At 37.4% G+C, this 13,661-nt stretch overlaps 3 protein-coding genes across 14 annotated transcripts in view; 1 reads left to right on the plus strand and 2 right to left on the minus strand.

Annotated features, from left to right (window-relative positions):
- nek1 (NIMA-related kinase 1) overlaps positions 1–3,934 on the minus strand; it is a 33,339-nt gene extending 29,405 nt beyond the window's left edge. For all 3 annotated transcript variants that reach the window (XM_065257098.1, XM_065257097.1, XM_065257096.1), the window contains exons 1-4: positions 3,849–3,934; positions 2,527–2,666; positions 2,340–2,436; positions 1,690–1,787 (exon numbers count right to left, since the gene is read on the minus strand). In XM_065257098.1, the coding sequence (XP_065113170.1) occupies positions 1,690–1,787; positions 2,340–2,436; positions 2,527–2,643 (312 nt within the window). In that variant the 5' untranslated portion in view covers positions 2,644–2,666; positions 3,849–3,934. The remainder of the gene's footprint in view (positions 1–1,689; positions 1,788–2,339; positions 2,437–2,526; positions 2,667–3,848) is intronic.
- A 731-nt stretch (positions 3,935–4,665) lies between these two features.
- On the plus strand, positions 4,666–6,798 carry cbr4 (carbonyl reductase 4). Of its 3 annotated transcripts, XM_065257108.1 has the most exons (7): positions 4,666–4,800; positions 5,101–5,252; positions 5,353–5,473; positions 5,663–5,796; positions 6,107–6,241; positions 6,340–6,535; positions 6,723–6,798. In XM_065257108.1, exons 2-6 carry the CDS (start codon positions 5,108–5,110, stop codon positions 6,516–6,518), a joined length of 714 nt encoding a protein of 237 aa, XP_065113180.1. In that variant the 5' UTR covers positions 4,666–4,800; positions 5,101–5,107; the 3' UTR covers positions 6,519–6,535; positions 6,723–6,798. The 3 variants fall into 3 exon arrangements, with proteins under 3 accessions (XP_065113180.1, XP_065113179.1, XP_065113181.1); XM_065257107.1 differs by having other exon boundaries at positions 6,340–6,798; XM_065257109.1 differs by having other exon boundaries at positions 4,683–4,748; positions 6,340–6,798.
- A 477-nt stretch (positions 6,799–7,275) lies between these two features.
- Positions 7,276–13,661, minus strand: part of palld (palladin, cytoskeletal associated protein) — a 97,767-nt gene continuing 91,381 nt past the window's right edge. For all 8 annotated transcript variants that reach the window (XM_065257100.2, XM_065257101.2, XM_065257104.2 and 5 more), the window contains 4 exons: positions 12,439–12,646; positions 12,042–12,207; positions 10,814–10,947; positions 7,276–9,042 (listed from right to left, as the gene is read on the minus strand). In XM_065257100.2, coding sequence (XP_065113172.1) covers positions 8,882–9,042; positions 10,814–10,947; positions 12,042–12,207; positions 12,439–12,646 — 669 coding nt within the window. In that variant the 3' untranslated portion in view covers positions 7,276–8,881. The remainder of the gene's footprint in view (positions 9,043–10,813; positions 10,948–12,041; positions 12,208–12,438; positions 12,647–13,661) is intronic.

A 13,661-nucleotide genomic window follows, 5' to 3' on the forward strand; every position in this document is an offset into this window, starting at 1 on the left:
CTCGTCAATGGCGGGGAAAGAGTTAATTTTTTGCACCCTTAGATTCCAGATTTACAAACAGTTGTACCTCGGCCAAATATTTTGTTTCTATCCTAACAAACCATAAATCAATGGAAAGATTATTTATTCAACTTTCAGATTACGTATAAATAACAATTTCAGAAAATTGACCCTTATGGCCCTTTGTGGTCCAGGGTCACACATAGAAATTTGTTGTTCAGTGATTCCTTTTGCTGAAATGCTGAGCTTAAAAGTGCACTCAGTCATTTTTCCTCATTAAATATTCAGTGTTTCCCATACATAGGCTCTACTTGGGCGCTGCGCCCAGGTAAATTGCGACCCGCCCAGGAAAAAAAAATCACTTTACGAATTTCCGTATTTTCTAAACTCGACTGGATGACTTGTGTTTTGTTGAGAGAGAGAGAGAAAGAGAGAGAGAAAGAGAGAGAGAGAGAGAGAGAGAGAGAGAGAGAGAGAGAGAGGTGTTGAGAGAGAGAGAAAGCGAGAGAGAAAGAGAAAGGTGGGGGTTGGGTGACCGTGAAGATGATGTACGCGTCATAAACTCATCATACATACAGCGCGGCAAACTGGATCAACTGCAGCACATACGGAGCAGCCAGGGCTTATAGCATCCAAGTTGGCTTCATTTTGCGTGCAAGCACGTTGTGTCTCTCCCGTTGAGTGTCCGTTCACGTGCTCTCTGTTTCTCAATGAATTTGGGTGCGACGCGAAGCAAGCTCAGTGTCACATAGTATCCTTTCATGTTTCTGAACTTGAGCAGAGTTTTACCATTAGAGGTCTTTCTTCACTGAGGACGCGGGACCCGTACGGTTCCAGGGTTATATTTTAAATGGTCAGTTGGGTCCGGGTCGGTCCTAGTTCATTACTTCGGGTCCCAAGTCTGATTAATATTGTGTGTAAAACCCGAGTCCATCGGAGAACGGCCGCGAGCGCTACCGCGCTAAAGCGTGAGTGCTGTTTCAGACCACGCGCCGCTTCATTTTCTTTATCCCATTTTTTAATAATCTCACTAGTAATAGACCATATCTTTACTAAAATCTAAACAGTTTGCACAGAGATTGTAGCAAAAAGCAGTGCTGAACGAGCAAAGCTCTAGCTGACTCAGGATATAAAAAACGCAAAGCTGTAATGTAAAGCCTGTCATCGGGACAGCAAGTAGACTTTTAAATCTGAAATAATTAGTGGATTAAGCTTTTTTTAATCGGCAAAAGAGAAATAGAAAGCAGAAGCGGTAAAAGTGTCTAATATAAATTATTACCATTATAACATCAGTCACATTTATAATCTATAGACCTGCACTGTCTATTAATAGGCTATTCATAGTATTGTATATTGAGTTTGATAAAAGGGGTCATCAAATTACGTCATATATCAGTGCAAAAACATCAAGTGTTTTCGTGGTGCTTTGACAAACAGTGTCAGCTTTGTTTATGGCAAAGAAAGTTTGTGGTGGTTAGATTAATGAACTATAATGTGAAATTAATATTAATGTTTAATAAATCAAAGTATTGTGTTGTGTCACACATTATTAGTTCTTTGTCACATGTATAGTATACCATTTTTTGTTGGTGGATAATAATGATTGCCCTTTTCACCAGCTACCACCACAAGTAAATTTCAGATCTATGGGAAACACTGAATGTTTTGTGATGGTACTAATTTTCTTACCTGTTCCTCAGAGAAGAGAGTCCCTTTTTGGTTATTGATCTTCTTAAACAGGTCCCCTCCCTCACAGTAATCCATTACTATGTACAAACAACCACTCTCTACAGAAACAAATCAACATCTCATTAATGACAAATGAACAGCAAAGGCTCCTTGACATTTAACCTAACATGCTGTCATCAATTCAAATCAATAAAAAGTATTTGAATTTTTAGGTTTTACATTAAAATCAGAGCATATTGGAGCAGACATTGCACTCCTTTTACAGTTTATTTTAATAGCAGTGATAAACACAAGCTAGATATGCACTAGCTACCCTGCCATTTGGATGCAAAAGACTTCACAGAAATGATCATTAGCTGTATGACATCCTCTCTAAAATTGAATTCAAGAGGTTAGGGCTTTGCCAGATCATGCAGATCCCCCATGGGTATAAATCAGAGACCATCTTTACAGACATTAACTGATAAGGTCGAGTTTGTGCCGGAACAAATGTTTATATTAATCAACATTTGGCAACTAAACATCGCTCAACCTTAGACATACATTAGTCATGGCATACATAATGGCAGAGCAGGGCAGTGAAGTGTAACATTTCAATATTACTTAATGCAGTTTGCTGAAAACAGATGTCTTAAATTACATCAAGTTACCTTCAAAGGATTCCTTGTACTGGACAATGTTAGGATGGCTCATGTTAGCCAGAACTGCCACCTCTTTACGTGATTCCTGTCTTTCTTTGTTTGACATCTGAAAAAGAACATATATAATATAAATATAAATGCATATAAATGTAAAATACACAGTCCTGAGATGCTTTTAAAAGAGGACACTGGTTACCCTGGAGATGCCAATCTCCTTGATAACGTATTGCCGGCCATCTGCCCTTGACTTGACCAGGATGGCTTTTCCAAAAGATCCCTCGCCAATCTTCTTCAACCTTTCATATTTATCCATGTCTGTGGAGAACACTTCTCATGCTGAGGACAAAACACAAAATTTAAGCATTATCATAAAAAACTATGTACTTATAAAGAAATGATGAGACTACAGTATTAACAAGAACCCTAATAAACTAAATAAAGTTTATCATCTTTGATACATTATACTGTTAGATTCATCCCAATTCATCTTCTGATTGGAGAACTGTAGCAACCAAAATGATATATAAATTTACATTATTGGCAGTTGGTTTTATCCAAAGCATCTTATGGCCTATTCAAGTTATACATTTATCAGTATGTGTGTTCATTGGGAAACCTTGGTGCAGCTTTTAATTAATGCTCAACCAAATAAACTAATGGAACAAATCTAATGTTTCTATATTTATTTTAAAAGGCACATTCATTAAGTTTCATGTTAGTCTCCAAAAGCTTGTCAATCATTCACAGTGCCAGCAGGCATCATGCAACCATGCAGAGCCGCTTCTGATGAGTGAAAGGTTAATTTTACTTCCAAAACAAAATCCTACTGAATTCTGGGAATCGCTGCAACTACCACTTGTCTTACAGACAGCAAAAGCAGACGTTCATTTCCAAATCAACCCAAGAAATGAAAATATTATAAAATTCTATGCAGCCTTGGATGATAGAGCAAGTACAGTAAGACAAACAAAAGTCCAGAAAGTGTGAGAGGACATGACAGAAACAGCTAGTCACAACCTTTAAAAAGAGATGCAGAAGAAGAGACAGACAGATCTGACCTTATACATAGAAAACAATTAGATAAGCAGACAGCTGTATGCGCTGATCTTTATCAATAGTAAAGCTAGGTAGACAAATCAGGTTTGAGATTTTCATGTTGTCAATTTAAATTACAGAGTATGACATAAAGCACTGCTTGTGTTTTAAGACATTAAGACAGTAAAAAATCCACAGCCTTGGTCGCTACGTTAAGATTTTTCCCGATTTGTTATGATCCTCACAAAGACACAAAGTTTTAAATGCATAAAGCGGATTATATAGCGGGCCTTAACCGAGCAGCTAGTCGCTAGCCAAACTAATGTAAATACTGTACTAAACGCGTGCTAAATAAAACCGCGAAAGGAAATTTACCAGTCTCGTTGACATCCATTAAAATGTAATCAACAGGCATTTAAATGCAAAGGTTTGTCATATAAAACACGAAACAAATACACTTTGGCTAGCAAAATAATTTCTTACCTTCTATAATCAGAATAAAACGCGAGCATTTGCAGCATCAGTCCAGCTCACATGAATCTTTTTCCCTGTGGGCCGTCTCAAACGGGTAGGTGGGACAAGAAGGCCAAACTAAGCGATTTGATTGGTTCTCTTACAGTCTCACTCTCCGGTAATAGGTTGAAAGAAATTTCAGTCAAATCTCAACCCATTAGTTTGTCTGTCAATGTTTGGTACAAATTTCCCCTTAGCAACCGTCACCGGTTGGTACACGGTCATGGATCCAATATCCGCTTTCATGGCCCTTAACTGAAGAGCTTTTGAAACCGGTCAAAAGGATTCAAGTGTACACTGTATTTTTGTAATCCTCAAAGCATTTTCCTTACACAAGAGTTTAGAAAACGATTTAAATTTATTGATATTTATTTTATCTTCATCATTTGTGTTGTGCAAACCATTTACTGCAAAAATGTATGATTAATAAATTAATAAAAAAATATTATTACTATTATTAATTAGTGAGTACTATTAATGAGTACTATTCATTATTAAATGAGAAATTAATAACCTGGTTTAATATTTTATGTATGTTTCCACAATGTGACGGGTGAATTACTAAACACTATAATTCAAAGCAATGTAGGCAGCTAGGGTATATGATTCATAAACCTTCCAGCAGATCCTTTAGAAATATTGTACATTTAATTTTATTATGTTGATCTGTATATTTATTAGTACAGGGCAGTATTTTTTCTAACATTTATAACATATTTAGCATATCTTCATATAAGCATATTTTAGAGCTTTGACAAAGGATTTATTCATGTGGCACTGCGTTTAGCTCCATCTACTGACTCGAGGGTGCAGTGCAGTCAATATGGCGGCTCCCATTACTTGTCAACCTCACGTTTGACGACAAACGCAGTAAATATACATGAGAAAGAACTCAAGCAGCCTGTGATACAATCGATGTAACGTGAGTTTGACATTTTTTGTATACATATCAATTGTAAGTTATTTTGTTTGATTGTTTCCATAATAATCAAACTTTACGACCCTCCACGAATACCATATTATTACCAAAACCAATTTCTCATACCCAATGAAATCTAAACATCAACCAATCAATCACCTGTCAATCAAAGATCATTGGTAAAAAGTTGTCACCCTTTAATTATTCAGCACTGGACCATGGCTTTGAATTTCATGTTGACCCCATGGTTTTAATAAATGTTGTAATAAATAATATGCAATAAATGTGGTGTTTTCTCTTTAGGTCTGTAATGTCCAGACTGTGCGTAGTATTCGGTGGTTCCCGGGGGATCGGACGAGCGGTTTGTCAGCTGTTGGCACAGAGGGGTCATAGGGTTGTGGTGGTATCCCGAAATCAGGAAACAGCACATGCTACTGCTGAATCTCTACCTGGAGGTGAATCATTGAATCACTTTGAATCATTTTGATTTACCTGTTGTGGTTAAGTTCATTCAGTACCCCTTAACTGAAGAAACACCCATTTATTTAATTGCAGATAGACATTTAGGACTGAGCTGTGATGTATCAAAAGAAGAGGAAGTCCAGAAAACATTTGAGACTTTAAGTAAGACCTGCGGCACAGTGGGATACCTGGTTAACGCAGCGGGCATCAACAGGTTAGAGATGTCACCAATCTAAGCTATACACGCTATGAGTCTATTATAGTTTTTAATATAGTGTGAATAGTCTTGTTTGACAGTTATTCAATTTTGCATACTAGTCAATGTGGATTATAATAATACAGATTATATTATATTGTTAATTACAAACTTTGTTTTAATGCAATAATGTTTTGTATGTCCCAGAGATGCATTGCTATTAAGGAGTAAATCTGAAGATATGGTGTCTGTTCTGCACACTAACCTGCTGGGCTCAATGTTCACATGCAGAGCCGCTCTACGAAGCATGCTTAGCCATGGAGGAGCTATTGTCAATATAGGTGACCCATATCTTCTGTATACACCTCTTTGAGGACTGTAGTTGTACTCCATTTGAACTCAATTGATCACCACTAGATGGTGCAAGAGCTCCAGATATCACCATTGTAGCATTTAAATTTGTCAAATAATGATAACGTAATACACGGATTCCATTATAATTATAAATTACAATGTATTTATCAGATAAAACACACATTTGAATCAACTACAGATTTACACTACTAATGAGGGGTTAGTCACTGATTTTTATTCAATAAGATGTTAATTTAAATATATATATAATATGAACATTACTGGTGTTTTTTCCAGGCTCTGTGGTGGGTTTGAAGGGTAACGCTGGTCAGTGTGTGTACAGCGCCAGTAAAGCAGGACTGGAGGGATTCACACGCTCTCTAGCCAAAGAAGTCGCTGCACGAAACATACGAGTCAACTTGGTGGCTCCAGGTTGGTGTCCCCACATCTGTTTTGTTTGCTAACCATCATGCTAAATGCCCATATTCAGTTCAAATCAAAATCAATCTGATTCTTTGACATCTTTTCAGGATTCATTCAGACAGATATGACAGCAGGGCTACTAAAAGAAGAAGTGGTGAAGAGAATTCCGATGGGCCGCTTTGGGGAACCAGCAGACGTGGCTCAATCTGTCCTTTTCCTCCTGGAGTCCCCGTATATCACAGGACAGATTCTGATAGCGGATGGAGGTCTGCAGTTGGCCATGTAATAATCCCTTGCAACAGCTAAGGGTTTATGTAGATGGGTCCAAAAACACCTTTTGGGGGCTCTGTGCCATTGAGGAGCAGCTCTGAGGTGTGAGATATCAGTCTTTGGCTTTAAAGAATAATGTGACACCTGTGGCTCACCTAAGTTAGCACCTGTCAGAAATATGAAGGCCACACAACCATTTCATATTTGTTCCATTGGTGTTTTTTAGTTTGAAATTGTAATAGAGCATGCATAAGTGGGGATTGTATATAAGGAAAATAAAGTTATGTAGATGTTTTTATTGCTTTGCGGATTCATTCAAATATTTTGTACATGTATTAAAATATTTATATTTATAGTCAAGCTTAATGTTAAGCACCTCCTGATCCCCATTAATCTCTGGAGTTTTATTTCAAACACAGAATTGTGTAATAGTAGTACAGGCCCAGCTGGATCAGATTAGGGGGGTTGTTCAGGTTATTTTTAACTCGCTGGACATTTTGGGTTAACACTGCACGTTCCACACTTGGAATGACAGAGGTCACAGGTCAATGCGTGGAGGATATGATGGATACTTTGTGATGTCAGAGTTATTTCTAATTCCAAATCTGCAATGCCGCTGTCTCTCATCTTGCCAAACTCCTAAAACCAACCTAGATTAATGAAAATGTCACCATTATACGATTTATGTTTGCAGAAACATAACTAGGGCAGACTAATTGAAAGACCAAAGGATAAATTCTGGCATTTTGGCATCATGAAAATACAAACCACTAAAAAGCTTGTTTAACTTTATTGGGAAATGTTTTTGCCAAGAACAATTTGACTCGACCCAGATTTAATACTTTCAGAGACTTTTATTTATGTTACTATTCATAAACCAAATACAGAATAAAGAAAACGTCTGTATACAGGCACAGGTTGGCTTGGAAAACAGAAATATTGCAGAATAAGAGCCCCCTAATATCTGTTTTGTCTATTTCAGGGACAAAACATCCGTGTAAGAAATTAAACATGTAATCAAAGTCTTATTTGTATATATTTTATGATATTTATATATGTTGCAAGTGTCTGTCTGTGAGATGATGGAAGTCATTTGAACATTTGATTGCACAACAGTATGTGTGTGAATAAGACAGAATATTCAGTTTCATTTTTCCTAAAAAAACATTGCTATTAAGAATCACATAGTGTGTTCGCCTCTGTAATTCCAAACCTGAAAACTAAAGCCTCTCGCAAATACCATCTGTTCATTTCATGCACCGTCACCATTAAAATACATGTATAAACTTCTTGTGTTAATTCACAACCGTTCCCTCCTCCACTGTACAGCCCACAAACATGCATGCTCTGCATCCTTCCATCATATTCATTTCCCATCGCTCCCATTTCCATGGAAACACAACAAACATCTGCATTTGTCCCAACCTGTCATTCTGCTACAACTCTGCAATTTTGCAACTTACGTTAATGACATATCAGCTTCCTCTTAATCGCTCCTAAAAAAACTAACAAAAGAAGGGGTGGGAAAATATCATTAAGGCCCGGCCTTGTGCAACATCTCTGGACTTGTGCTGAGATCCAGACACAGCAGATATCTACGGCAGTGTGCATCCGTCAACACGGCGGATGACAAATAAAGCTGATAACTATAATTAAGGATTTCTTTCATCGTTTCAAAGACGACAATCGGGTCCATGCAGCTTAAGGTGTGCTCTTATATTCAGTTTAACCCCTTAAAAACCCCCACCCCTCGCTTTTTAGAGAATCCCCAAAAAGTACAACTTCCTGTGCTGGAAAGAAACCACTTCCTCCAGCTTTTCATAAATAGATCTAATCTAAAGCATATTAACTAAATACATTAAAAAAGTGTTACATGTTGGCACTGTAGTAACATGCAGTATTAATTTGAATAGATGTATTTTAATGTCAATAAAATTTATTAGGCACTTAAGAGATGATTAAACAAGGTGATCATCAGTTTACTACCTCCTTCCTCAAAGCATGTGCTTGTGTATGTGCTTGTTTTTGGGTCTGATAGCAGGTACAGTATGTTAATGTTAAGTGCGCCACGAACCAATAACACAATTCGAGTATAGTGAATGGACTATTTCTTCTCTTTTCCTCAGGTATGGCTCAGGACAGATGTTAAATATCACAAAGCAAAATCGCTGAGGAGATGCTGATCGGCTCCCTCCCCATCACTCAGACTGAATAAATGAATGGCTATAAAAGTCATCCAATCGCTTTTCTCCTCCAATCCAACCCACGTTAAGAGAACAGCAAGGGTTCATGTTGGGAAATGGGTGGGGATTATCGAGTAAACTGGATGTTGGTGATGAAATTGGGGATCAGGGTTCGAAGGTCAGATCCTCTTAGTATTTACAGGTCATCACTCTCCACTAGGGTGCCAGGAAGAAGAGGACTGGAATCGGGGAAGAAGGCCGCTTTCACGTCCAGACCCCGTTCTGTGAGAGCGGCATAGCGGCTTGTTGATGGACGTACCTTCTTGGGTTTTGGGGTGTGAGTCTGCTGCCACTGGGCTGAGAAAATGAAACATGCTTTTTAGTAAAAAAATAAAACACATGCTGTAATATTTATGTCTAGATAAATTACTTTGCGTGGAAGATGTTATGAACAGTGTCCAAAAGTGATGTCCAGGGGGATTTGTCCAATATTTACGTAAGGAATAATTGACAACGGGCCATTTATTATTCGAAAATAGTGCACACCCAAAGTGGGTGTGTACGTGCGCAACCAAGGTTAGGTGTGCATTTATCAAAAAATAATGCATACCTGTGGAATATTTCTCAACCAATTAGAATAAAGCATTCAATAGCCCTGTGGTATAAATATAGATTTAACAATAAACGCTAGACAAAACACTAAATGTATAAGATATTGGACAAAATCATTTGGCAAAAAGGCAAAACACAGTGTATTCTATTTTTTAAAGTTATATTTTTTGGCCATTTTTCCTTTATTTAACAGCGAATGAGGAGAGGACAGGAAAGTACAGGAAGGAGAGAGGGGTATGGGATTGGCAAATGACCACCAGTGTTGGGGGTAACGTATTACAAGTAACATAATAATATTACTTTACTTTTAAGTAACGCATTACTTAATAAATGAACACATTAGTATTTGAGTTACTTTTTTTTAAGTAATACAAATTACTTTTCAGTTTAATTAATTCAATTTAAAAATAAAATAATGTACCGAGTTAAACTGAACATATTAACGTAGATAGTAATAGTTTAAGTCAGAAACGGAGATGGCAGGCCAGAGCTTGACATTTTTGCGATCATAAAAAACACCTGCAAGGCCTGAAAAAGATCAAGCCTCAGCCAAGTAAGAAAAAGTAACGCAAAAGTAACTTAAAAGTAACGTAAGCATTACTTTCCATGAAAAGTAACTAAGTAATGCAATAAGTTACTTTTTTGGGGAGTAACTTAATATTGTAATGCATTACTTTTAAAAAGTAACTTTGCCCAACACTGATGACCACAAGCCTGGAATTGAACTCTGGTCGCTAAAAGTGCAAAAGCTGCCACATCAGCTCCGATGTATTCTGGGTTTTATTTAAATATATAAATAAAAAATGCAGAGAAAAAAAATGTGCAAAGGTTATAACGCATATACTAACTACGGTTTTATCTGTTTTATATTTTTATGGTAATAGTTTGTAGTTATTGTCCTAGGCTATGTCTTTATGAACTTGCACATGTGTCTTTGCACTTTTTTGCCAAGCTTCTTTTTTTTAATGCATCTTTAATAAATATTTGAATAAAGAGCAAAAATGTCAATTGTTCAAAATTGGACATCACTTTTGTGTATGTTTCAGTTACTGCTTTACATGACATGATGCAACTCTATCATGCACATTTGTACTGTATCGTCTATTTTGTATCAAGGCAACGATTAACATTATTATTAATGTAGAGGAATCAATCGACTATTTGCCAAAAAAACCCACATTCAATTTTATTCCACTTAACTTTAGTCATGGTATGACTGATTAAAACATTCAGTATAAAACTACACCCATTCTGTAATTAAAAACACTTTCATATGTTTCCAGTGTCGGTTAACCTTAGGTAATACATCCGTATTATTAACCATGTTGTTGATGGCGAACACACTGCTATGGAAACACAACTGGGAGGTGGAAGGGAGTATGCTTTTATTGGACGAATAAAATACACATTTACTCAATGCCTGAAGCAAATCATGCAAGCGTCTGACACCTTGATCAGATAACTTCCCGTTAACCAAGATATATAATTGTTAGAAGCAAGGTTTACTTTTACTGACCATGTACGTCGAGACGTGCTGTACTGGAGATGATGCCGGCTTCATTCTTAGCTGAAACTGTATACCAGCCTGCATCTTCCTTCAGCGCCGGCTGGATGATCATACAGAGGTAACCGAAGTTATCCTGGTGCATGCTGGGAAACAGAACGCACACTTATTACAATGAAAAACATAGCAACTTATGCCATTTTACAAGATCAGGTTCATGACAAACAACCCGAGATTGTATATTAATTCTTCATAAACCCACTTTAACTCAAATCCACATGAATAAAGCATGTTCACAAATGGAGTTATTGCAGATTTTACATCTCTCTGAGGTGGTATTGATGGTACCGCCTGTGGTAGGGTTACTGCATATGTTTCTTTTATTAGGCCAGTCATCACTCTTTGTTTATACACACAGTAGCGGCTCAAAATCAGCTTTGCTTTAGCGGCCATATATAGGCGCGTAATGCACACAAGATGAGGGAATGGAAAGTGTGTCCAATAAAAGACGAAGATCAAAAACATTTAAAAGGTGAATAACTTTCTCCTTATTATGAAAATTAAACTGATCTGTGGATAAATTTCATCCATTTACAAAAAGCTAACAGTTAAAGACTTATCTTTGCCAGTAGTAGTTAACAGGACTTCTTTTATTTATTCGTTTCCCTCTTCCAAGAGGTATTATCTCTCAATTTTTTAAAACCTTGTTTTGTACTTCTCATAGGCCTGTTATTGCATTCCTAAGATGAACCACTTTATTGTTTTTCTGATGTCGTTTTGGATAAAAGTGTCTGCTAAATGTCAAATGTAACATGCAATATGATTCTAGTGATAAGCAATTTGAGTCCATACTAAATACGAAAAAGGGCCGTTATGCGACGATCACAAAACAAAGCCAATGACAAAGAGTTTTCCCTGTGCACCCTCTCACACTGCAGTTGAAGAGCGCACACACATGCACAGATGAATCCATCCACTTTTTATGGCTTTTCTAGTGAAACTTGAGGGATTTGTTTATATATTTCTGCTTTAAATATCTAACCAGTCTCTCCTTGTCCATATTTAATAATTAATATTCAAAATGCGCAGAACTTTAATTGAATGAAATCTCGGAATCTGTGGAGCTATCAGCCATTTCTAACACAGAATTCCGCTGTCACTTGTCAAGGACATAGTGTAAATCTGCAGTTTGATTGGTGGAATGTCGGTAGGAGGGCTGTGATTGGCTGAGATTTCATACCTTATCCTATCCGTGTTGTGAGTGAGGGACTCATTCTCTCTCTTCCAGAATATCTGTGGGAATGGGACTCCAGACACACGACACTCCAGACGGACGGGATGACCCTCAGCCACACTCGTGTTTTGGAGTTTCTCAATGAAACTTGGGGTTTTATGCATTTCTTTGGCTAAAACGATAGATAAAATATATAAAAACATACATAAGGTATTCCTGTAAGCACAGCATTATCAGTTTAAATACTGAGTTCAATCCCTAGATACCACACATACTGAGAAAATCTCTGCAAGTTGCTTTGGATAAAAGTGTATATCAAACCATAAATATATATACTATTAAAATTACTATTTTAACTTCTTATCCAGAAGATGATGTTTAGAGTATGTAAGTGCTTGTATACCTGCAACAATAAGCTCTAGATTGAAAGAGTTCTGTCCAGCCCTATTGCTGGCAATGCACGTGTACACGCCTGCATCTCTGCTAGTGACGGGCTCGATGACCAATGAGTGAACTCCGTTCTCGCGCACCAGCATCTTATGGGATGAGTCTGGACGGATGGTCTGGCCATTCAGCTGCCAGATAAGGTCAGGTGTCGGCAATCCGCTTACCTTAAGGACAATGAACGTGACATGTCAATTCAATGTTTTCTCTACATTAAATAATGTATTTGGGTGATATGCATGAAGTATTTTATCCCAGTCTAATTCTAGTGTGCGCATTGGTCTATGTGGTAGCTGTGTGCTACCATGTGGTTCTCATGAGAAATGGATCTGCACACAATGCCTGGGCTCTGTTTTCACCAACCATCACATTCCTGAGAAACACAACACCTGCCCCACCCCGAGGTGTGCCAATAACAGACCACCAGTGAATGCGTCTGTGTGCTGACGCTTGTTTGCGTGTACGTTTGTTTACGCATGGGGCCGAGATGGGTGGACTGAGCTGTTTACAATGCTTGTTTATCTTTTCGCATTTGTTTTAATGTTGCTGAGAATGTTCCCTTCTGCACGGTCTCTGTTCGAGTGTTATTCCCCTGGGTGCAAATATTCCCTGTTATATCCATTTATTATTATTACGCCCATTATATGAATCGCTACAGCCAGTTGAGCGCATTTGTGACTTATTAAACGAAGGCCAACACATCCCTAACATGTATGTAAGTGAAAAAGCAGATAACTAAAAATGGAAAGATCGCTTTGAACACAAGCTTCGATTTTAAACCCTTTTGAACTTCCAACCACTAGGGACGTTTTTGGCTTGGAAAGTTTAAAAGCCTCAAAGCTAGTAGAACTAAATGAGCTCTATAAATATAGCTGACATAAGTGCTCAGCAAATGTGCGCATTATGGATAGTAAGTAAATCCCTTTTTATCTCTTTTTTAGGAGTCTTTATTGTGACTGTAAAATATGTTTCACAGCCAGATATGAATGGCAGAGAAATAAATAAACCAAATAAAAGGCAGAAATGAATGCAGAATAATTCAAAGCTGAAAACAATGAAATTGCTTAAAGACTATAGGTAGAATATAAAAGGTAAACAAAAATAAAAGAAATGTAGGATAGACAAAAAACACATTTATAAACAGAGAGGTCACAGTGGTGAGCCAATGTAAATAAACCTTAG

Source organism: Paramisgurnus dabryanus, chromosome 12 (assembly GCF_030506205.2).
Source record: "Paramisgurnus dabryanus chromosome 12, PD_genome_1.1, whole genome shotgun sequence".
Lineage (NCBI taxonomy): Eukaryota > Metazoa > Chordata > Actinopteri > Cypriniformes > Cobitidae > Paramisgurnus > Paramisgurnus dabryanus.